General features: G+C 39.4%; 1 protein-coding gene across 3 annotated transcripts in view; it reads left to right on the plus strand.

Moving 5' to 3' along the window:
- The window catches only part of SLC4A10 (solute carrier family 4 member 10), a gene marked incomplete at its 5' end in the record, with an annotated part of 165,923 nt that overhangs the window by 71,601 nt on the left and 67,995 nt on the right, over positions 1-26,327 (plus strand). For all 3 annotated transcript variants that reach the window (XM_082001332.1, XM_082001333.1, XM_082001331.1), the window contains 2 exons: positions 4,817-4,963; positions 15,421-15,559. In XM_082001332.1, coding sequence (XP_081857458.1) covers positions 4,817-4,963; positions 15,421-15,559 — 286 coding nt within the window. The remainder of the gene's footprint in view (positions 1-4,816; positions 4,964-15,420; positions 15,560-26,327) is intronic.

Here is a 26,327-nt window from a genome sequence, read left to right on the forward strand (position 1 = left end):
ATATTTTATAATATAATTTGGCTTTATTAATGTAATCCTGTAAAAATTAAAAAGAATACTTTATAACAAGGGTCATTATTTCTTAATCCCTAAAATATTTTTACTTGAGTGTTTTAATGCTTCAAAGGTAAACCACAAGGGGCCAAACCCTCTTATGCTATAAATGGATAGATTTGAACTAACTTTATATTCTGGGTTTTGTTCACCAGCTCTGTGCAATTTGATTAAGAATAGTCTTTTTTTAAAAAACAGTATTTATGCAATTTAGCAGTGGATTTGGAGCGTTGTATAAAGGTGACATTGCAGAGCAGATAAATTCAGTGTACTGCATTTCTTTTATAAGCTTTCAGATTGTAAATAATCTTTGTATATTAATGTATTTTCTCAGAGGTTCAGTTTTAAAAAACTCTTCACTCCTGAATCCTAACAGTGAAAATATTTATCCATGTGCTTATCTTTAGTGGCATATCTGGACTAAATCAACATTTTAATTCAGAGTATGTTTTTGCAGGAACAAAATCATAGTCTTTCCATGATAAAACTCTGTTGATGTTGATGTAAGGTTAGTTGAAAAAGCTCAGGAAGACCAGATAAATCCTATAGCTCACTGACATCTAAATTAATTCTGATTTTAAAAACTATAACATAAATCAAACATAACATAAACCAAGGAGAGGAATAAACCTCTCTCAGCATAGAAATTTGTTCATTTATTTATTTTGAAGTAAGAATTAGCAGGAGAAATCCTTTTTGATCTGTTAGATATCCATTGTTTTTTGAGAAAGGAGATGAGGCCAAACTCTTAAGTCTGTCCAGAACCACAGATCTGCATGTCTGTATCTGAGTGCATTTTATCTGTATATGTTTCATGGACCCTATTACGCATGGCTATCTGTGCATGCATGTATAAAATATCTTACCGTATATGTACCATAGACCTTGCCTGAGAGGTACAGAATAAAGAAATGTGTTAGTATGATCTTTCCCATTACCGGATGGTTCCTCAGAAGAGGGCAGAAGCAAAGCAAACTAACTGGCTAAATATAATAAAAATAAAATAAACTGTAATTGACCACTTCGGCTGCTAACATTTTTTGTAAGAAAACACAACCATTGGAAAAATACCGTTGAAAAAAACTGTTTTGTAAACGTGGAACAAACTGTAAAATATGAATCCATTCGTCGATTTTTGACTAGCTTTAACCCTTTCTCAGGCTGTGGGACTCTACAGGACACGGTGCACAGTGCAGGTGATAAAACTGTCCAAAAGTGATGCCTAGCATGGTATTTTGAGGACGTGGCTTTAAAGAGTTACAAATCCCTTGTTTCTTAAGCTTGCCTCAAAACTGTAGCTAAGTTCTGTATGAGAATGGCTGTTAGGTTGCACCTGAGGCCGACAGTACGTACCCTGACCGTTGTTACTATTTCCCATACTGTTAGTGACTCTGTAGCCTTGCCAAAAAAATGAGAAACTGTGATCTAATTGGACGAGGCCCTGTGCAAACATACAGCAAAACAGAATTACTTTACAATATTTAAGCAATGTTCAGGCATTTTTAGATGGCATCCTGATGAAGTAAATCATAAATCACACAAAAAAGCTCTTGAAGATAAATGAAAGAAATAACAATGTTATAAACTCTAAGGAACAAATCTGAATCCTACTGGATATTCTGCAGTTGACTTCAGCCAAATTGAAATTATAGCTATTCTTTCTTTGGAAAATGTAGTAGTCAGTTTAACCAACTAATATAGTAGAAACAGGTGCTGAAGCTATAAAAAAGTCTGGGTGGTTTTTTTTTTTTTCCATTTTTGGGTAGGAAATGTGCTTCTGTTGGTGTCACTTGGAATTTTGCCATTGATGTCAGTGATGTTCAGGAGCTATCTGCAACCTGTATTCCTGTTGTGCTAGGTATTTTATTATTATTTATTTATTAGGTAGTATTCTAATAACTGCTTTTGTGCACAATATTAAAATGACAGAGTCTAGCCGATTCTTGGGACTTGCTTATAACAATGGAAATAAAACCGAATCCTTTTTATATTCTCTTGAAATGCATAGTTTTTGGAAAAGCATTGTTTTGGAAAAACACTGTTTTAGAATTGTGGCTTAAATGTTAATTTGGTATTTCTGTTAGAAGTTTTATATTAAGCGGAGTTCTTGCTTATTCTCATCTTCAAATTCTTCTCACATTCAAATAATGCAGGTCTTCAGGGGGGCAAAAAAAAACCTGTTGAAGAACTTCATTGGAACAGGTGTGGATGTTCCTCTCCAGAATAAGGCAGGAAGAAATTGTCTGTCAGAGAAAGCATGGTGTTTCTGCCCTGCTCTCTCCTGGAGACTGCAGAGGAGCCGTGTGGTTGGAATACTGGGTTTGGGAAATTCACAGAGCTCGCTGGAAACTCTTCTGTAGTAATGTCTCAGTCAACTTGTACAGGCGAAAGTACCTTAAATTCTGGGCACTAGTTTATAATCTTTACCATCAAAAGGTTACTTGAAGTAAGGTCAATTTACTCATTGGATTTCTTTCCAGTTTTATTTCTGCCTTTTTTGTCCTGCTTCTATCACTCACTGTCATTTTGCCAGCAATTTAGAATTCATTATTTTTTCATTTGTTCCCAGCTGGTCTTTTCTTGCTCCGCAGTTGTGCTCTTTTAATAAACCAGAACTTCGTAACTCTTTGTTCAGATTTTTTACTTTTGCTTTTTGCTCTATTATTTTTCTGTGGAAAACTATTCTTTTTCCCCATCAGTTTCTTTCCCCCCGCTCCCCGCCTTATTTGCCTGAACTTGTTATAAGGACCTAGATTCCTCTCTCTCTTTATTGAAGTTATGCCTTGGTAGAAGTCTCTTGGCCTGGGTAGGTTCACACAGGAGTAAAATCCATTTTGCTTTTTCCTGGTTATCCATTTCAGTTTTCAGGTTCCTGTTTTCAGTGAGAGCTGAAAATGGTTGGACTTGATGATCTTAAAGGTCTTTTCCAACCTTAATGATTCTGTGATTCTACCTGTACAGGGAAAATTGCTGTATTCAGACACACATGAATGTTGTGGCATTTTAGGGCCTGTTTCCCGGTATATTGCATGAAGTCTGGACTCAAGTCCTGGATTCAGCCCTGGAAATTATTGAAGTGTGAACCTAAATCTGCATTCCCTGGTGCAGGTACAACTTCAGCATTGAAGTGGCACAAAACTGGGATAAGCATGCCCACTTCTGTCACAAAGGAGCAGGAATGTATTAAATTACTAAATTAAAAAAGCAATCTATTTGTACCTCTGGAAGTGATTAAAGTCTTAGGAAGGGTAACCCCATTCCTTTCAAAATGCTGTTTTGGCTTTTTTTCTACCCAAGGAAGGGGACAAGGAAGTGTTGAGTACTACATTACTGCTGTCCTTCAGTATCTTTTTAATGAATTCTTTTCATGGAATACATTTTTCCTTGTTTTGTGCACCACTGATTGCAATACATTTGAAATACACCAAAGGCAGTAGTTCTCTTTAAATAATTTCTTAGGTTAAATGTAATAAGTGAGAAGAAAGAGGTATCTAAAAAAATTTTTAAAAAGTCCAGCTTGTGACTTTTGCTTCATAAAAATCTCCTGACTCTACAAGAAGTGTTTCCCAAGCTGAGGAAGTAACTAGTGTGGTATCCAGAGCCTTTTCTCCAGATTTTTTAGCTCTACCTCTGCAGAGAATTCCTGCCAGCCTTGAATTTCTTTGATGTGTTGTGACAAATGCTGCCTTGCTGTGTTTTCTGCCCCCACTCCAGTCTCCAGAGGATTAGGGATCACGTGCTACCTTAGTTTAATGTTCTTGACCTTTTTCAGATGATTGACACTGCTGAATGATTACAGTGAACCAGCAATTATCCGCTAGCTGTGTTACGCTCATTTCAAGGAGAAAATAAATGTTATTTGAGATGAATATATGAATATGGACTGTGTCTTTCTGCTGAGTAAATGTAGGAGACCTGCCTGTAGTGTGTCATGATTTCTTTCCTATTTGTTCTATTTTGTGGTACTTTCAGCACATTTCCCCTGTGCTCTCTCCCTTCTAAATGCTCTACTGTGCTCTGATCCTGTTAGCACACATAGCTAAGAGAGCTAAATCTTTTGGGCTTGATCAGCAACATAAAATTCCTCAGGCTTAAAGGCTCAAAGATGGTGGCGGGCATGGCAATATGTACCTTCTTACATATTTTAAAAAATAAAATAAGAAATGAAAGCACCCTAAGCTACCAGCAATGTATTTATGATGTGAGCACATAACGTTTTATAGTGATTTTGCAGTATAGCTTCCATAGTGTTTTATTGGTTTTTTTAGTATTTTTTTTTTCTTTTCCCTTCAGTGAATTTCCCACAAGAATTCTGTCAAAGTTTGGCTCATAAATAGCAATGAGTTTTGTAAAGTTCCAGTATGCACAAAACAAACAGCAACTTTACCAAATGTTCAATGCAAAAAGATCCATGTGTCTCTTCATGTTACTGTTTTGGAAGACATTTTACAGAGCACCTGTCTGGCTTTAATGAAAGTTCGCACACAGAGATGCAAATTTGAAGGAAAAAAAAAAAAAATCGGGCACATCATCGTAAGGGCTTCAATACTGGGATTTTGTCCTGTGTCAGGGGGTTGTATATCTGTGATGCTACATCATCATTGTTGTAATCAATAATGTTATGACTATTAACATTGAATAATAAATATTATACAATTACACAATTATAATAGTAATACCATTAATGCTATTATGGTTATTAATATTGTTATTATGTTGCCACAGTCCCTTTTTAAAAGGTAACTTTTTTTTTAACCTGTAGGCCATCGAACATTGTTCATTGGAGTTCACGTGCCACTGGGTGGAAGAAAAAGTCACCGACGCCATAGGCACCGTGGACATAAACACAGAAAGAGAGACAGAGAGCGAGATTCAGGATTAGAAGATGGAAGAGAGTCTCCTCCTTTTGGTAAGATAAATTTTATTTTTGCATAGATCTTTTAATAATAAATATCAGTATGCTTGGACACAATTAGCAGTGGGGTTTCAGAGAACCCACTAGAGACCCTGCATCTCTGCTGGAGGGTCAAGATTTGTTCATCTGATGAAGGGCAGTAGCCAGTGGCAGTTAATATGTGAGAAATCTCAGTAATTCCTGCCACTGTAGGAGACTGTCCATGAGTGTTCTCATACAGGTAGACTGCCACCACCCCTGAGGGGGCCAGGTGCTTTATGGCACCAGGTGCCCTCAGTGAAGGCTCCTAAAACATAACATACAGGAGTTGTGGTTCTTTACAATTAGTTTTATAATAATGTTGATGTTATTGAAGCTGCAGTGTTTTATTAGATATGAATTGCAATCCAGATTGTGTTTGCCTTTTTCCTTACATGACATTGTAATGTGCCATTGTGAGATGAGCACACCAGCAGTGTGGCCAGGAAGGCCAACAGCATCCTGGCCTGTATCAGAAATAGTGTGGCCAGCAGGACTAGGGAAGTGATTGCACCCCTGTACTCGGCACTGGTGAGGCTGCACCTCAAATACTGTGTCATTTTTGGGCCCCTCACTACAAGAAGGACATTGAGTTGCTGGAATATGTCCAAAGAAGGGCAGCGAAGCTGGTGATGGGTCTAGAGCACAAGTCTTCTGAGGAGCAGCTGAGGGAACTGGGGTGGTTTAGTCTGGAGAAGAGGAGGCTGAGGGGAGGCCTCATCACTCTCTACAACTACCTGAAAGGGGATTGTGGTAAGGTGGGTGTTGGTCTCTTCTCTCAAGTAACCAGTGGTAGGACGAGAGGAAATGGCCTCAAGTTGCACCAGGGGAGGTTTAGACTAGAGAATAGGAAAAATTTCTTCACTGAGAGAGTGGTCAAGCATTGGAACAGGCTGCCCAGGGAGGTGGTGGAGTCACCATCACCAGAAATGTTCAAAAAACATGTGGATGTGGCACTTCAGGATATGGTTTAGGGGGCACGGTGGTGTTGGGTTGATGGTTGGACTTGATGATCTTAAAGGTCTTTTCCAGCCTGAACTATTGTGTGATTCTGAGGTGAGTTTGCTAACTGAGGACTTGAGAGCAAAGAGGAGAAAATGCCTTTCAATAAATCAACCTGATACAAAACTCCTAAAATTCTCAAAATTTTAAACTAAAAAACATTACAGGGAACAGAAAAAGGTAGTCATGAATAAATTAGTCAAGCTTTGTCTCAAAACACATGAGAATTATTATTTACTGTCCAAAAATAAAAAGCATGTGTGCTGAAATGTCCAAGGCTATAGTGTTGAAAATATAATGGAAGCATGTATAGAAAACAACTTGTCTGTGTGCAACAGAAGAATGTTGTTAAATCGTTAGGGAAATGTGCCAATGTAATTTCAGGTTACAGAATAGTAATTATAAGTCTTTGTTTTAATCTGAAGTTTGTATTATGTATGTAGAAGGCTTTGGAGCAAGTAGATTATAAGTGCTGATGGTTAAGTATATTGTAAAGAGCTTGAAATACTCAAATCTTTCACAATGAATTTTACCAGGAATGAAACAAAAGCAAGACTATTTCAAACATAGTAGGTATAAGTTATGTTTTGAAGACTGCACAGTGAAGAAGAAATTGGCTGTGGTGGGTCTGTCTGGAATGTATTTCAAATGTACAAGGGCCCAATACTATACTGAAACCAGTTTCTTGGAAAAGAACAAAGTTCATAAATTATTAAAATAGTTTTCAAAAAGAATGTGCATATATACATACAATGTTAGATTAAAAAGAAACAATTGAAAGTTACATTAGCCAAGAAGTGAGATATCTTAAACTATGAAGCAACGTCTTCTGTTGAGTCATCTGGTTTTATTCAAGTGCCAGTATGTGACACATTTTGGCTGAGAACTTAGCTCAGTTCTTTCAGCTTCTGGAGACCTAGGCTTGTGTCCTGCCTAGTGTCAAAAGTAAAAAAAAGAAAAAAAAGTAGTTAACTGGCTGAATCTGTCCTTAATAGTCTTTGACAGTTACACATACAATAAAATGCACTGTTCGACACAGTTCTGTGTTAAGTGAAAATCAGCCTATTTTCAAGAGAGCTCCAAGAGCGGAGTAACAGTACTGTGGAAAAGATAGTTTTGAAGTGCATTTGTAAATTGATGTTCATAGCACTTGTCTGTAGGCATGCTTGTTTGAACTAAGTGTGGGACTGCTCTTTTGTAAATCATGTTTTCACTTAAGGTATTATAAGTACCAGTTAAAGGGTGCATAGGTCATGTCACATAAGTTAGTACTTTTAAAAGCCCAGGACAGACAAGATACAGGCCAGAAACAAGCAAGTCTTCTCTGGATCCTGAATGCTGAAGATACTCTTCAAAATGCTTGGGTGGTAACGATTCAAAAAGAGCCAAAGGTAGAACTACCAAACATTCAGAAAGATCTGGAAAGATCCAGTTTTTTAATCTAAGTAGTAAAATTTGAGAATTTTTCCCCTTGGCTATCTGACTCTTGGAAGTTTAGCCAGAGCGCCAGACTTTGACTGAGCTTTGACATCTGTCCATCCAGCATCTGTCCATCCAGGCAGAAATATGGCATCCCCTAGACAACAGTGAAAGGGATTTGCCTTATGAAGGCAAATCTGAAAATTACAGTGATGAAGGGGTTACACACAATCAGAGCAGGCAGACAAAATTATGCAGGGATTAATCATAGTCTATATCCACATCCTCACCTTTACTATGGATTTTCCTGATAGGAGTTTTGGACAGGTTGTTGTGTTGCCTGTGGAGAAGCATTGCCTTTAGGGAAAATATAAGCATAGTTTTTCTATGCTTTATTTGCACAGAGGGAGCAGCAGATATTTCCCGCACTAAATCTGAATCCACTAAACCTCAGTAATGCTTCTTTGCTCCTGTTCCCTGTGGCCACAGCGCTATAACAGTACCCAGAAGCTGAGGGAAGTTGCAAGGAAGACAAATGCACTTCCTACTCTTGATGTGTAACTTAATATGAGGGACACTGCTACCTACGAGACGAGATCCAAAATAGTCCCTTAATTTATGAATCATTCTGATTTAATTGAACATGCAGAAATGTGTAGCTCCCTCTCACCATATACCCCTTTTAATGCATTTCTGCTGAGTAGCAGGAGGCTGTGTTCTTGGGAACTGGGGGGAGGAGGGGAAAGAAAAAACATTTCAGTGAGCAGGTGCAAGAAGAAAGACAGAGAAAATAAGTACTGTGGGATCAGCTGATAGAAAACAGTGCTTTGAAGTAAGTCAGAAAAATACATTAGGATTTTTATGACACAAGAAATAAATTAGCAATGTTTTGAAGCAGTGAAGTATGAAAGGAAGTATAACAAAAGCCAAAGATGCAACACTGAATAATAGAGATGCTGGAACAAGTAAAGGCCTGAAATATTCGGACATGAAATGCTCCAGACTGCTCAGTTAACCAAGCATGGGATGAAGCATTATTTTTTGTCATAATTTATAACTGCATAATTTATAACTTCATCTGTGAAGTACCATTAGGTGCAGATCTTGCTCTGCTATCACAGCTTCAGAGAGCTGTGTGGTGCACGTAGTGCTGTGGGGCTGTGCGGGTCCCTCTCAGAGTGCACAGGTGCCACCTGGTTCCTATCCAGTGAAAAAGAATTTCTTTAAAAGTTTTCTTTGTATTAACATGGCTAGAAAACACCTGTGTTCAGATGTAATGCACTTGGCTGGAAGTTTCCTGGTAATCCCTTTGAATCCTGTGTGGGAAAGCTGTACCAGCCAGTTTCTGAGGGAACGTTTCTGCAGAGAATAGATGTTTTTAGAATATTCTGACGGCAGCTCATAAGCTTTTTTTTTTTTTTTAAATCTCCTACTGTCACTTTTCAAAAATAACCCAGTGTTCCCACTGTGCAGATTCAGAGCTTGTAGACAAATAATATGTAGAATATGTAGTTAGTGGAATAAAAAGTCCTGTCATTTGGGGGCACAGATCAGTTACTCAAGTTTCATTTTTGTTTTCCCCACTTGTGTTTCTCGCTGTCTGTTGCCTCTTGATGAGATGAGGTAGTACAAGATGTTTCCATTTTGCTAAGCTGATGTGCTTTTGAGTTGATTACATGGCTTTCTCATGGAGAGGCTTTTTTGGGTAGCAAAAGTTGTAAGGTAAGTGATTTCAAGATCTAGATTTCCACTGTCTTGCCTCATAATTTTTTTGGAAGGAAGGGAGAAATGCAGTTAAATTATCCTCTGGTTAAAAATGCAGTAATGCTATTTGCTTTATAGAAGAGGCTGACTGTTCCCAGCTGAAAAGCTGTTGTAATTAAGGCCCCAGTTTCATGCCTGCTTTAATCTCCCCTCCTCCACAGCCTTCCTTATGGGGCAAGTATTGTGGCTGCTCTGTGCATTAAATGAGGGAATTGACGCAAAATAAAACTAATTTGGCAAAAAAGCCCTTTCTAGCCTAGAGCAGGTCCTTGGTGCTGTTTGCTGAGAAGGCAGCGTGTGCCAGCCCCGGCGGGCTGCAGGGCCACAAGCTGGCCAGGACTGCTCCATCAGCGCTGCGGGTTGTGGTGGCACATGAAGTCTGGTGCAGATTTCCCTTTGGCTGGTAGGGTTGCACTTGCTTGGTATGCATGTGGACTTTAGTGGCAATTTTCAGTGTTTTTTGATGTCTGTTCTTTGCCTGTGGCCAGTGAAACAGCTCTTCTTGTACTCGCACTTCTGAGTTAAGGATATTTATGTTTCTGTTTTAAAATGGGGTGGAATAAGGAGACTTCAGCTCTCAGCAGAGTGTCCTTAAGGACAGGTGTTGTGAGGGTAAAGTGAATGCAGCTGTGAGGACTGGGGTTTGATTCCAGCCTCCCGTGGTGTCCTCTAGGACTAGAGACTGTTGGAGCTTGTGCAAGGTTTGGTTTGTTCTTTCAAGAAATCTGACTTCGGTGATCTCTAGTTTTAAGAAGCTTACATTTGTAATTCGTGATACTGGATGTGGCAAGGGAAGCTGAGCAGCCCTGGAGGTGAGCCTAACGGGGGCCTGTACGCACCATTCAGGAAAGGTTCTCTGAAGGTAATGCAAGTGAAAAAAGAGTTGCAAAGGGGGACTTTTCTTGGCTACTAGAGGGGTTTGAAGAAAGTATAATGAAAGGACTCAGATGACTGTATTTGGTAGCTAACCTCAAACCTTGAAGGGGTATTAATGGGGCAAATTTAATTATTTGTAAAGAGTATGGCTGTTAAGAGAATTCTCCTACCCTTAAATGTGGGCTTTGTCTGCTGAAGGATGAACTTGGAAATTTGAATCTCTGGGCGGCTGTGGAACAGATTGCAACAAATCTGGATTAAAATAATGTATCATAACTGCAGTTTTAAGAGTCTAGCAAAAAGAAGAGAATGGAAACTTCAGAATTGTCTGTGTTGTCAGATCCAAAAGATAAGATTATTTGTCATAGCCCTGAGGTGATGGAAACAATTCATGCGAAGAAAATACACAGAGTGCTTCCTGAAAACAAGATTATATGTATAGGGGTAAAGTGCCAGAGGAGCAAGCAAGGGAATACTTTCTCCCAACCTAACATATGGTTTCTAAGGTCTGTGAAGAGTTTTTCAGAAGTGTGCTATATGGCTGTTTACTATTTTATGTGTACATTAGTAATGTAGGTTTAGTTTTAATTTTTACCAGGGTTTCTGAAAACATTCATTACCTTTTTTCCTTAAAAAAAAAAAAAGAAGTAATTTATGATCCCTACCTTTGCTGATTGCTGAAGGGCAAAGTCCAGTCTGCGCAGGAAGGAGTGGGGGGAGAGCCCCCATACACACTTCCTTGGTGAGCACAAGTAGGAGGATGATGAATGTTTGTTTGTGTGTGAAATGATACATTCTTTTCTGTGATCCTTTGAATTTTTGACACCAATTTTCCCTTTGTTTGAAAGGAGTTGTTACGGATGTCAGCTGTGTTACACCAGTTCACTCCCTGTCTGCAGCCCATCCTGTGCAGTAGGCAATAAGGAAAAAAAAAAAAATCATGTGTATTTATTATTACATTAATGTGAATGTACAAGAGATGTACATGAGATATGGATTAAATCTTGTTTATGAAGTTTATTATTTTATATATGTGTGCAATAGCTATATAAAAATACACAGTTTGTATATTTAATATTACTTCAATGTGAATGTACAAGAGCATGATACGTGGATTAGATCTTGTCTATGAAGTTTACTATCTTATGTGAACTTCCGTTATGTTAATTTTATTTTAATGTTTAGCATGTTTTCTAATGTAGAAAAAGTAAATTTTCACCCTTACATCTATTGAATCCAATAAGAAGCATTAGCCTACTAATACTATCCTTAAATGCAGGTTCTCAACAGGCTTGGAAATACAGAAACCTGTTCCGGCAATTGAGCCAATAAGAGTGTTACCAGAAATAATTTTTTGCACCCTTTTTAGAGGTTATCAAGAGCAGAGGACAAAATTTGGAATACATTTTATATGTACCCAAGGCTGTGTTTCTGCTTGTGGCATGGCTTGGGCAGACTGCGTCCAGTTCTGCCTGAGGGCCAGGGCAGTTTGTCTCAGGAGAAATCCTGGCATGCGCTGAGGAGGAGATGTGTATCACTGAACGGTGCAGCGGAGCAGGTTGTTTGCTGGGCTGAATTTATGTGGAGGGACTGAGAACGATGCTGCTTTCTTACCCCGACCCAGGTCCTGATTTCACTTTGTTCCCTTAGGCAACTGGGAGCAGTCCTGATGCAGAATTGTGGTTGCTCTTGGGGATGTTTTAAACGGAGGAAATGCCGGTTATGGTTCTTCCCTACATGTGCAAGGTGGGATGGTGATGTAGGCCACCGTTGCTCCTGCCTGCACTCGGCGCTCTTCCAGGGAGCAGCTTTTTATGTCACCCTCTGGGAATTAGGTTATTAGCAGTTCTGGCTTTCGGTTTTGCTGTTTTGGTGGCATGTCTATGCCCACATCTTGCTTTTGTTTCAGGGATGTTAATAACTTTACAAAGAATTGTAGTAGTGAGTGGTATGTCAGGTTGCTGCAGGGTCATTTCCTTTCTGCAAAAGTGAATCGCAGTGTGAAGCTGTGCTTTTGACAACAGCATATTCACCAGGTCTTAATTTTTACCGTTTTAACAGTGCAATGGAGTCACACAGATTTTTAAACCTGGAATACTCAGGTTTTCCATGCATGCAGTGAATTTGACGTATCCGAGGTAGTTTGGATGTCTGTGTCTGTGCTGCAATGGATGACACGAGCACAAGCTCAGAGAAACCCAGGTATAACACGCAGTCTGGCAGGAGCTCCTGTGGGCTGGTGGAGACACAGCAAACACAAAGCTACTTCAACTTTTCCCCACTGAGATGGCTCATTAGCCGAGCATGGGTGGTTGTTGATGGTACTCCTGCTCCTGTTGTGGATCAGACGTTCTGCCCAGTCCCAGCTGGGCCTGGAGGATTTGCTGAACTGGTGATGAGCCATTTACTTAGGAGAATCATCAGCTGCTTATTGTGGAACTTCAAATTAATGTTGCTTCTAATATCTCTGTGCTATGATATAAAACAACTGCACTGATAGAAATATTAATGTAACAAATTAGTCCCATTATTTTTTTTTTTAGCTTAATTTAGATTACTTTAATTGCTTTTTAGAAATAGCAATAATAATATGAAGGTGATTTTTTTTTATGCTGGCTGTACTACTTGAAGTAGGGATCGACACAGATAATACTGAAGTCAATTTCTGTTTTCCTAAACGGCAAAAAAATTTGAGTGTCCTAGTTTGCAAATATTATGCTTCTACACTGAGGATTACATTACCACAGTTTGACAGTCAGCAGTTGAAGTATTCTTTCATGCTGTTTTTGAATCACATATTACTCATCTTCCATATAACACATTAATGACATATTTGGTATTTATTGCTCCTATGAATAAGAGCCAAATCCATCTGGCTTTGCTCACATGAGTAATGCTGTTAACTCAGTTTTATAAGTAGAACCAACAGATCTGATTTATTTATTTATTATTTATTTATTTTGTGTTCTTATTGTTTAATTCTCTTAGGGTTTTATCCTTGAAATAAAATTATTGTACTATAAAGCAAATAAAAACTTCTCCCCCCCCCCCCCACCCCCCCCGTTTCCAGCGTGATGTCTGAAAATCAAACTGTGGCTTGTAGGCTTCAGACACCAATACAAATTACAGCAGCAAAAACAAATAGCCAGAATCTAGCAGCTAGTTTTACTGGCGTGTTAACAAGGAAGAAGAGAACTTAGTGCATATTGTGTCATTTGTATAGCTTCTTCAGTGTTGTCAGTCAAGTAGCTGTATGTTACACAGAAGACCCGGTAAAAGCAAGTGACAGCACTAAGGTGTTTCCTTGTTACTATTCGCCCGACTTCAAGGGGTTTCTGATCCTCTGCTTTCCTTCCCACGCGGATAGCGTGCCTTTGCATGAGTACCATAACTGTCATAAAACTGCAGCTCTGCTGTACAACACTACTCATTTATTGCTTAACAGTAGCTGTTGCTGTAAATCAGTTCTAGTGATGATTTTATCAAGAGTACAGGGTGTTCTTGGCAGTGCTTATTCTCAGATTCTCACTGCAGTCCAGCTCTCTACCAAAGTAGCTTGTTCTCCATGTTCTAGTCATGTGCACTTGTCCTTTGCAAATTCCTATATCGCTGAATTTTGTTCTTCTGGGAAATAGACTTAACAAGTTGCACACTTCTTGACCAGAGTGTGTTTTGTAGTCTCAGATTAAATCTTGATGTTTGTATTTACTTTATCCTTCTCTAGAATGTACCAACATGTGGATATGTGGAACAGAAAGCATTAAAAAAAAATAGGTAGAGAGAGGCTGGAAGGGGGTCTAGAACAGAGGTTGAAATGGTCTTAAAAAAGAGGACTGAAGAGTGAGAGGGCAAAGAAATAAAGGGTAAAATGGAGGAGGTTGTTGCTGTTCTTTAATGATCCACCAAAAGTAATTTCTGTTCGCTTATTTGTCCCCCTGCAGTTCCATTCTTTAGAGCTTAGTAGTACCTGAGCCCATCTCTCTCCCTCTTCTCCCATGCTTCTTCCTGGGTTTCATTTCCTTACTTTGGGAGAGATTAAGTAGGCTTGACTGTACTATATCTTTGCACTCTGTTTAAGCAAATAGACCTGAAGTAAATTGTTTGTCTTTCATTGCTATAGCAAGTTTACTATTACTACTACCAAAAAAGGTATCTTTACTGATAAATTTAATCTCCTGTATCAGTGGCCCATTTAATTATTTTTCACCAGTGTTGTATTTGCTCCTTAGCATTCAATGAGTGCTGTCATTTCAGTTTTTTCCAAAATTCAGAGAGCTTGAGGATGGAAAACGCTGTAGCTTGTCTTACAAATATGGTTGTAAAATGGAACTTCATTTAGACAATGTTCAAGGAATTGCTGAGCTGTTCTGCTGGATAATCAGTTTTTTGGTTGACTGGCCCCTATCAGCTCTCACAAGACGACCTTTGGCTCCTCTCAGAAGTCTAAAATACATTATTAGAAAAAACAACAACGTATTTCTGGAGAGACTGGGTTTCATCCAGAATTTGTTCATTTGAGATTTGCATTTAAATAAGCAAATAGGATTTGTTTTTTAAAAAGATGTAGAACATTTGAGCTATGAACACTGAATATACACATACATTGGTGCTCTGTGAGTTCTGAAAAATCTTCTGAGTGATACGAAAAAAGAATAGTATATCTCCAAAATATATTTAGTGGTCTGCACTGAAAGGTTATGAAGAAAAATAATTAGTAATAGGAATGTAATGGAAAGACAGAGACAGGAAGAATAAAATGGGGAAGTTGGAACAGATAAACAGCTTGTTCATGTGGAACAGCCTAACCATGTAGAAACAGTTTACCAAGGGGCAGGGGATGGTAAGTGTATATAGTGATGTATTCTTTTTGAAGTTCCCGTATTCTTTTCGAAGTTCCCAGTTGTATATTGACATTAGAGAGTCTTTCTGTCTCCTGCTAGGTAAAACAAAAAATGTACATTTAGTACACCAGCTTTGTGAGCTGTGCTAGATCTGTAAATTTAGATTTACGACGTGGCAAAGTACTTTTTCTAACACTGGAGTAAAAGACTCTTATCAGCTCTATCTATGCTGCTGTCTGTGCTGCCTTTTTTCTGTGAGATGCAGTTCCAGCTTCCAATAGTCACTATTTCTGTACATCACCTTCTATCTTTAGATGAGTTTGTTTAATTAGCAGACTAGACAACTAAAAGAGGTCTCAGTCTGAAGGTGTTTGTGTATAAATGTTCTTACAGCATAACTATAATTATGTTTTCTGTGTGGCAGTAAGTGATATGGATGAAAGTCTGGATAATCTCATGAAATTTTAGGTACCTCCTTACTCAGGGAAAAAAAATTGGTGTTCTGGACCTGGTATTTTTATTTTTCCCCAGATACCCCATCACAAAGGGTGCAGTTTATTCTTGGAACAGAAGATGATGACGAGGAACACATTCCTCATGATCTCTTTACTGAGCTTGATGAAATTTGTTGGCGCGAAGGAGAAGATGCGGAGTGGAGGGAGACAGCAAGGTGAGTGTTTTCATGAGTTTTTAAAAACTTACCTGTAGCTATTGGTTGCTGGTGTATTGAGGAATGATTTCAAAGCTGTGGCAAGCTCAGGAACAGGTTTTGGATGTAAAGCTTAAATAAAACCATCATTTTAATCCTTGGACTGCTAGTATTACTATAGCATTTGTCATTTCCCAGAGCTAAATGTTTTCATCTGGATTTATGAAATATAGGTCAGAACAAATTTCAAGGGAAAAAATCAAAGTAAACATACCACATATGAATTAAAAATTACTGTTTTATTCATATTTTAGTTCATCATTTTAAGAAACTTTCAAACTTCATACTCTGTTTGAATCTTCAAGAAACTGATAAAATTACCCTTGAAAAAAGATTAAAGCAAGGAATGAGATTACTTTTGGAGCAATAATACTTTTACATATGCTAACTAGCAATGAACAGTTGATTTTGAGACTTTGAATATTCAATATTGGATTATTTTGTTTCCACACAATTAGTGCGAAAAGACTGTTTAAATTGCATTTCTGCTGAAAATAATAATACTGGAACAGAACTTTGTTTTGGCATGTTTGTTTCCTTACGCATCTAAGTGGGAGGTGGCTTGCTTAGTTTCATTAAGACTTCACCTTTCCCAGCTAGCCTTGCTTCATTTTTCTTCTTAGAACCTTAATTCTCTCTTTCCCTCTCAGTATTTGTTGACAGTGTTCCTCAGTGATGCCCAGAAGTCTGTGGACCACGTCTTTGCTGTCAGTAGGATAAAAATCGTGGAATATCTGAAAGGATTTTGTGGGGAAATACGATTGTGGGCTGTTTGGCATGAATATGGCTGTTAGCTTTCCCTTTAATTTTACTGCAAATTCCTACTTTCCCAGAGGGCCACAGAATTTTCTATGGCTTTGCCTTCCTTTATGTGTCCATAGGAGGCATGGACAGATGCTAAATATAGATCTTTACATGTAGAAAATTCTCATATGGGGATTGTGCTGCAAAATGAGTGTAGCGGTGTTCTTAAATAATTTATTAATATTCAGAGAGAGAAAATCTAATCAAGTTAATCATCTGCAGTGTTCTCATACTGATTAGGAATATATAGGACGTCTTCTAGGAAGGGTATTGGCTTCTGTTGTGATCAAAAATAAAAATCACTGTGGCGTATGATATTTTGTAAGCAGGGATATAACAGCTTCTTTAGTTCAACTAAAAAAAAAAATCCCTTTGCAAATCATTGAAGAATTGTGTTTCTGAAAAATTATAACAATTTTAAAAAACATAAATACATAATCAAGATTGACTTTGAAAGGAATAGGTGAAATAAAGAAATTTCTGTTTAGATCCATCTGTCTGTATGTACAGACTTTCCAGTTGCCATTTGGGAACTAACAAATCAAAAATGTTTAACAGAAGCTAGCTGAGATTGTTGAAAAAGAACAGGAAAAAACAGCCAAGAAAACTATATTTTTGAGCTTAGAAAATACAAGAGTGAAGTATAATAGCTAATAGTAAAAATTTCTTTAGCTTTGGAGAGAAGATGAAAACAAAGAAACAGTGGAGCTGCCATGCAGAAAGAACTGGTCAAGATAAATGTTCTTTTTCAGTTTGGATCCAAAGTTTCAGACAGCATTTGACATGTGCTGACTGGCTGTTAGAAAAGGAGGACATGGCAGTAAGTAAAATGACCAAATTCAAAATGAAGGCAAGAGTTGACGCGCTTTATCTGTGCAAATAAGAAGGTGCAATAATTTCCAGCTTTCCTAGAAAGCTGAAAGAACATGTGTTTCATGGATATGGTAAATCTCATCTTTCCGTGAATCTATAGAATCATAGAATCTTCGGGTTGAAAGGGACCTTTTAAGGCCATCTAGTCTGACCTCCCTGCAGTGAGCAGGGACATCTTCAACTAGATCAGGTCGCTCAGAGCCCCGTCCAACCTGACCTTCAATGTTTCCAATGATGGGGCGTCTACTACCTCTCTGGGCAACAGGTGGGTTGTTTTACTATAGCAATCACAGCAACACTATTTAGGAAAGGATAAAAATGGTCAGAATGAGTAGAGGCCTGATAGTCAGATTTCAGAGCTATGCAAGTCTTAGAACGATATTTGAAGGAAAAAACAATTATAAACTTGGAGCTAAGTGGAACATTGGATGAAATGCAATATGACGGTGTATCATGTCAGACTATCTTAATAATGCTATTTAATCAGATAATTGATTTTTGTTTTTCTGACAAAGAAAACAGTGGATTTTTATTTAATCAAGCATTTGATATGATACAGCAGTGGGAATTTATTACTTAAGCTCTGTTTTAGTGTAAAAAAATATTAGTGGGCAAGAAACTAATTGAAGAGGTGCAGCAGGTCATACTGAAAGATTAAACTATTAGTGTGGAAGGTAGTGACAACTAACTTCTGAAGAATTAGTCTTAGTAAATGGCTTTATTATTGAATGACAAAAATAGGATTATAGTAATGAAACTTGCTGATTATAAAAAATCAGGAGGTATTGTTACTCTAGAAATAGATAAGGATATCATACATAAAGACCAAGGTGACTTTAGAGTAATAGAAATGGGATGGTGTTTAATATGCAAGATCATATACTTACACGCTAATAAAATGGATCATTTTCAATACTGGTGGTTGAGTGAGGATTTCAGAAATATCGGTTTGAATAAAAGCGTGGTATGGAGAGGATGTACCCTGGATTTGTTGCTGTTACAGCCTTACTACATGTTTTCCATGTGTGTGGAAAATGCCACTGGAAGTATTTGCAAGTCTTTTTGTCTGGCTTTGGACATAGTTCCAGGTAGATGAATTTAAATGCAAGTGATACAGAGGAATAGTCAGTCATTAACTGTGTTTAATGAAAGTGGCACTAAGTGGTTCTGTATTCATTTCACCAAGCTCTGCATGGACTTGACGGTTGAGTTGGCTCTGATGCAGTAAATCTGTATCTTCATGTTTTCAGTTTGATTGAAATTGCACGCACAGTTCAGCCTTAGAATTTCTTAAAAGTATTTTGAGCCAACTGCGTAAAGCTGAGACATTTTGTTCTTAGTTGATGGAAATAGCAACATATCAAAGGGAGACATGGATAAGATTTGACTGAAGCTTGGTGTTCTTTAGGTAAATCTCCTCTATTCCAATTTCATTTGGAAAAGTAAGTCCTTTTCTAGACTTTTTTTTTCTTTTGCTCAGCAGTTAGGTGACTCCAAGGTTTGCCATTCTCCAGTTTCCGTAATGTCTCATGAGCAAAAGCATTCCTGCAGATTAATTAATAGGAGCAAGAAAGTGCACTGCTATTCCATTTCAAGATTTAGGCTGTCTCATCCATGCAATTAGTTAGTGAGCAGAATGGAATAACTTAGTTATGTTGATATACTGATAAAATTATTTTTTCCCCATTAATTGATTTCAAGCTAGAAAAAACACAGACCTTTTAAAATCAATAGTCAATCTTATTAATATAATCTTTTGTGTGTGGTCTGGCCGTACAATTGTGTAGAGAATGCGTGACGTGTAGTTTCTATCCTGAAAAAAATGCTTCCAGTGTTTTTGTGGAGAAACACTGAGGCATAACAGTTGGGCTTATTTTATACACACAATAGTATAGTTGCAAATTGTAGTTATTAGGAAAGCAATTCATGTTCCAATCTGTCCTAATAGCTTCTTGTGATCATGGCTGGAAAGTAGTGCCTGATTTGTAGCAGGTTTTACCCAAACTGTTGGGAGTCATTTATGTGCTAATATAAAATGAAAATTTCAGCAGAATATCACTACATTTCTGGAACAGAAAGGAATACGTAGTAAGGAGGAAAGTAGACAGGCACTTTGGAACCAACAGGAAGGTGCTTAGGCTTGAATTTTAACGAAACAGCACATTCATGAAAGTAAACCTCTGTCCATAGTTTAGAAAGTAAATTGTTAATCGTGACTAGAAAATGGATGTACTAGGGGAAAATTACGAATATGAAGTGAAAATATATCTCCCCTCAATCAAAACTTCCTTGCAAAGAAATCAAGTCACAAAAAACTTCGGTTTGTTACTTCTGCTTTGTTTCTGACATGCTTGTTTACTTTGGTTCATTTTCTAATCAGCGTAGGCAGGCAAAAGCTCATGTGGAAATTTATGACTCTTTAGTGGGCTGTAAGTGAATACATACTCCAGCTCTCTGCTGCAGACATAACAGACTATAAAATAGATCATGTTCAACTCACCCACTTCATATTATGCACCAAAATGTTGTAACTGAGTCTATAATGAAGTGTGCACGCTCTTCTATTGACCGCTGAATAATCGATGGAGATGACTTTAGAAGATGTAACATGCATGTGTGTGTATGTACACACATCTGTGTAATATTTTTTCTGTAGTAACATACCTTGCTGAAACTCTGGTTGGCATGTTTTGTTCCAGCAAGTATGCTATCAGAGGAACTAAACCGTATTATTGATATATCTGCGCTAGTGTTTACCAGTAAACGAAAATGATATGAATGAAGCTGCTCTTCTATGTGATCAGACGCAACTAAGATAGCTCTAAATATATCCTAAGCACAAGGGAGACATGTGACACATGAACTCAATATACAAATGGGGTTGGTGGTGTTTTCTGGGAACTTATGAAAGGCTTTTATTTATTAACCATATCAATTTAAGGGGTTAAACTGCAGAAGTAAATATATTTAAATTTGTCTTTTTCTCTGAGAAACTAGAAAGAATATAAAATTGGCAAACTTGGAATCCATGCCTGAATTTTTACTTCAAAGCCATTTTTATCCTTGAACCTTGTACAAGAATTCAGTGTTGTTAAAATGGTATTACGATTTTTAAAACCCACTTGAATGGTTGAACAACTATGCGTAAGATTAGAGATTTGTTCGTTTTATGTTTTCTGCTGCTATTTCTCATTTGATACGGTAAATAAGGATTATCTGACATAACAGAGGAATAATTCTGAAAAGATAAAAGGTGATAAACATGATTTTCCCTTGATGAGTAAACTCATGTAACGCTTACTAAAATCAAAATAGAAGTTTATTTGAAATGTAAAATTCTCTCAGCTGCGCATGATTTACGTTTATGTACTAGCCTGTTGGCTTATTAAGTAACAATGTATGATAACGTGTTTAAACATGTAAGTTTTAGTAACAGTAGGAAATTGGATGCAATCCATAGAATTATACTATTCAAATTGTTTGAAACTCAGATGGAGATGATCACGATGGCAAGTATGATTATTTGAGCAGTAGCAATAGTTTCCTGTGGATTTTTATGTTGTGTGTAAGCTTTGATGTCTGATTGACAGCATAAACTCTGATTAAAGCTGTTTTCATGATTTAGACTTTTCTTGTCTATGCATCCCTAGTAAGTTATGAGCTCTGGTTATGAGCCTGGCTCCGTCCAGTCAGCTATCTTAATGAAACTTTTAAGAATATGTTCGTCTCTTATCACTTATTTAAAATCTGTTTAGAATTGGTCTGTATATTCAAAACAGGTAATATCAAGGACAGACTGCAGCAGTATAATCAGATAAGCAATGTTGCTGAAGGCTATTTACATGAACAGAAGGTAATGACAGTATGAGGTTTCTGATGAGATTCTGTAAGAATCTATGCTTGGATCATGGTTTTCAGGATATATGTAGCATGATTTTTAATCTTTTTTCGAATCATAAAACAAGATGATGGTACATCAGAAATAATTGGGAATACCCGAGTGCAAAGATTGTAATCTTATAAAACTTGTAAAGAGATGAGAAACATGCACAAAAACAGAGGTATGAGAAGATAAAAATGTAGATATTTTACAGAGCCTCAGGAGGCAGTAGTTTTAGCAGGACAATTAATGCACCATGTTTGTGATGTTATGGCCACAAATAGGTCTAGCATATTTTTAGCTTGGAAACATGAGTGCTATGAGTAAGCTAGGAGCAGCCTCTTCTTATGGACTTCAAGTGCAACTGCAAAATGAAAAAAAAAAAAAAAAAAAGAACTTTTTAGATACAAAGAGGAGCAGAGGGCTGAAACACAGGAGATTGGAGATTTTGGAGAAACCAAGGAGTTTGGGGAAAATTGTGTATGTAAATAACAGGAGAGTGATTAGAAGGCAGCTGGTACAGTTAGGAGAAATGGAATGCTTCAGGAAGGGAGCAGATACACTGGTGATGAGTGGGTCACTCAAGTGATGGCTGCCTGCAGGATGGCATCAGAAGGAGAAGAATCTGTTACACAGGGACTGAGAGAGGAAAGTATCTAAAATATGAGTATACAGGCATATTTTGAAGGTAGGAGCAGAGCTAGGCAGGTGGGCCAGGCACAGAAGACAGCTGTGTTTGCTGTGTTACTGGGCTGCAAAGCTTGGTAAAACTGGAAATTGCTCAGCTTTAGAGGTCTTAAGGCTCTACGCTTCCCTGCTGTCTGGAAGTAAGTGTGAAAGTGCTGTCAAGGTGTGACACTCTGCTTGAATTCTGTGCTTTCTGGCCCATACAAAATAGCTGAGTGCTGTTGAGTCAAGTGATACAGGCTTTTGCTGTGGCTGCAAACCTTGCCAAGCTGGCAGGCTGCATGGCTCCACGCAGCAACATCTGTGTATGCTTGAAAGACTTAATAGTTTTAATTTAAAACACCTTTGCATATGTCAACAGACTTTTGTTTGCTTGCTTGCTTATTATTCTTTTAACATTTTTAGTGTCATTTTTATCAGTAAACAATTAAAAAGTCATGCAAGAAAGTTCATTCACCTGGCCGGTAATAAGACTTTATCCTCTCATGCTGGTTTCATGTGTCCTTTTACTTCACTGAAGTCTCTCCAGATTTACACTGAACCTGACAACAGGCAAATGAGACTCCAAACAGTGAGATATGATGTTGTTACTGGATTCTAAAGTGCTATTTCGTGTCAGTCACATGGCTGTTTTGCGTGAGTAAGGCCCATATTTTGAGGTTTGCAAGACTTGTTCATCAGTGTTTACACATTATTTGTGTGTAGATATATGTGCCTGTGAGGTTTTTCATTTTGATTGACTGAACTTTTAAATGGAAGATAGCCTGAATTTTGTATATTTTGCTGCCTTTATGTATAGCTTAGTGCAGTTAAGTAACTACAATTTGTCATAGAATAGTAGAATAGTTTGGGTTGGAAGGGACCTTTAAAGGTCATCTAGTCCAACCTCCCTGCAATGAGCAGGGACATCTTCAACTAGAGCAGGTTGCTCAGAGCCCCATCCGACCTGACCTTGAATGTTTCCAGGGATGGGGCACCTACCACCTCTCTGGGCAACCTGTGCCAGTGTTTCACCACCCTCCCTGTGAAAAATTTCTTCCTTACATCTAGGCAGAATCTACCCTTTTTTAGTTTAAAACCATTACCTCTTTTCCTATCTTAACAGACCCTGATAACAAGTCTGGCCCCATCTTTCTTATAAACCCCCTTTAGGTACTGGAAGGCTGCAATAAGGTCTCCCTGGAGCCTTCTCTTCTCCAGGCTGAACAACGCTAGCTCTCTCAGCCTTTCCTTGTAGGCTAAGTGTTCCATCCCTCTGATCATTTTTGCAGCTCTCCTCTGCACCCACTCCAACAGGTCCATGCCCTTCCTGTGCTGAGGGCTCCAGAGCTGGACACAGTACTCCAGCTGGGGTCTTACGAGAGCAGAGGGGCAGAATCACCTGCCTCGACCTGCTGGCCATGCTTCTTTGGATGCAGCGCAGGGTATGGTTGGGCTTCTGGGCTACAAGTGCACATTGTCAGCTCATGTCCAGCTTTTCATCCACCAGTACCCACAAGTCCTTCTCGGCAGGGCTGCTCTGAATCCTGTCACCCCCCAGCCTGTATTGATACTGGGGGTTGCCCTGACCCAGGTGCAGGACCCTGCACTTGGCCTTGTTGAACCTCATGAAGTTCACATGGGCCCATTCCTTTGAGCTTGTGCAGGTCCCTCTGGATGGCATCCCATCCCTCAGGCGTGTCAGTCACACCACTCAGCTTGGTGTCATCTGCAAACTTGCTGAGGGTGCAGATGCAAGTGCACTCAATCCCACTGTCTATGTCATTGATAAAGATATTAAAGAGTACTGGTCCCAATACGGATCCCTGAGGGACACTGCTCCTCACGGATCTCCATCTGGACATTGAACCACTGACCATTACCCTCTGGATGTTGTCATCCAAACAATTCCTCACTCACTGAACAGTCCACCCATCAAATCCATATCTCGCCAATTTAGAGAGAAGGATGTTGTGGGAGACCGTGTCAAAGGCCTTACAGAAGTGCAGGTAGACGACATTGGTAGCTCTTCCCTTGTCCACTGATGGGTCACTCCATCACAGAAGGCCACTAGGCTGGTCAGGCAGGACTTGCCTTTGGTGAAGCCATGCTGGCTGTCTCGAATCACCTCCCTGTCCTCCATGTGCCTTAGCATAGCTTATAGGAGAATCTGTTCCATGATCTACCCAGGCACAGAGGTGAGGCTGACAGGTCAGTAGTTCCCAGGGTCCTCCTTGCTACCTTTTTTAAAAATGGGTGTAATGTTTCCCTTTTTTCAGTCACCAGGGACTTCACCTGACTACCATGACTTTTCAAATATCATGGAGAGTGGTTTGGCAACTACATCATCCAGTTCCTTCAGGACTCTGGGATGTATCTCATCAGGTCCCATAGACTTGTGCATGTTCAGGTTCCTCAAGTGGTCTTGAACCTGATCTTCTCTTACAGTGGGAGGGACTTTGCTCCTCCAGTGCCTGTCTGGCAGTTTATTCACTTGAGAGGTGTGGGAAGAGACACTGCCAGTGAAGACTGAGGCAAAGAAGTCATTGACTCAGCCTTCTCCTCGTCCGTTGTTACCAGTTTGCCAGTCTTGCTCATCAAGGGTGTACGCTTTCTTTGACCTTCCTTTTCTGGCTGACATACCTGTAGAAGCCCTTCTTTGCATCCCTTGCCAGGTTCAGCTGCAGCTGTGCCTCAGCCTTCCTGACCTCATCCCTACACAACCGGGCAGTGTCCCTATACTCTTCCCAGGATACCTGTCCCTGCTTGCACTGCCTGTACATTTCATTCTTGCTCTTTATTTTGACGAGCAGATCTTGACTTATCCATGCCAGTCTCTTGCCTTCCTTTCCTGATTTCTTGTACCTGGGGATCGAGAGCTCTTGTGCTTTATGGAAGTTGTCCTTAAACATCTGCCAGCTCTGTTCTGCTCCCTTGTCCCTAAGGGGAGTTTCTCGGGGGGTCCTATTGAACAATTCCCTGAAGAGCTGGAATTTTGCTTTCCTAAAATTCCAAGTCCTGACTTTATTCTTCACTAGACCCATATTCCTCAGGACTGTGAACTCCACCAGTGCATGATCACTGCAGCCCAGGCTGCCTCCAGTCTTGATGTCACCAGTTAGCTCACTTGCATTGGTGACCAACAGATCCAGTATCACATCCCCTCTGGTAGGGCTGTCTGTTACCTGGCTTAAGGTGTTATCGTCGATGCATTCCAGGAATCTCCTGTTTTGCCTGCAGTTCCTCGTGCTACTTTTCCAGCAGATGTTGGAGTGGTTGAAGTCCCTCAGCAGGACAAGAGCCTGCGGGTGCGATGCCTCCTGTAGCTGGAGTGAGATGGTGTCGTGGTTTAGCCCCAGCCAGCAACTAAGCACCATGCAGCTGCTTGCTCACTCCCCCACGGTGGGAGAGAATCGGAAGACTAAAAGTGAGGAAATTCATGGTTTGAGATAAAGACAATTTAATAGTAAAGCAAAAGCTGTGCACGCAAGCGAAGCAAACGAAGGAATTCATTCACCATTCCCCATGGGCAGGCAGGTGTTCAGCCATCTCCAGGGAAGCAGGGCTTCATTGTGCATAATGGTTCCTTGGGAATACAGATGCCATCACTCCAAATGATCCTCCACCCCTTCCTCCTTCTTTGTCCCAGCTTTATATACTGAGCATGACGTTATGTGGTAATGGAATATCCCTTTGGTCAGCCTGGATCAGCTGTCCTGGCTGTGTCCCCTCCCAGCTTCCTGTGCACCCCCAGCCTTCTTGCTAGCAGGGCAGCACGAGAAGCTGGATTGTCCTTGACTACTTAGCAACGACTCAAAACATCAGCATGTTATCAACATTTTCTCATCCCAGATCCAAAACATAGCCTCACACTAGCTTCTGTGAAGAAAATTAACTCTACCCTGGCTGAAACCAGGACAGATGGCTGTGTCAGTAGGCTCCCTTTGATCAGATGGCCTGTAGTAGACACCAGCCACAAGGTTCCCTTTGTTGCCTTGGTCCCTGATTGTTACCCATAAGCTTTCAACCTGCTCGTGACTCTTCTTCAGAGACGGCTCTTCACACTCTATCCATTTCTTGACGTAGAGGGCAAGGCCTCCACTCCTCCTACCTTGCCTGTCCCTTCTGAATAGCCTGTAGCCATCGACAGCTGCACTCCAGTCATGGGATTCGTCCCACCAAGTTTCAGTAATGGCAATAGGTTGTAGTTTTCTAGCAGCATGGTGGCTTCCAGCTCCTCCTGTTTGTTGCCCATGCTGAATGCATGCATTCAGCTGGGCTGCTGGCGGTGTCACCTTCTTAGAGGATCACCCCTAATACCTTTGAGGTATTTTACTTCTGTTTTCCCTGTTGGCTCCATTTCTTGACGTAGAGGGCAAGGCCTCCACTCCTCCTACCTTGCCTGTCCCTTCTGAATAGCCTGTAGCCATCGACAGCTGCACTCCAGTCATGGGATTCGTCCCACCAAGTTTCAGTAATGGCAATAGGTTGTAGTTTTCTAGCAGC

The sequence above is a fragment of the Phaethon aethereus genome (genome assembly GCF_964289735.1).
Source record: "Phaethon aethereus genome assembly, chromosome: 6".
Classification (NCBI taxonomy): domain Eukaryota; kingdom Metazoa; phylum Chordata; class Aves; order Phaethontiformes; family Phaethontidae; genus Phaethon; species Phaethon aethereus.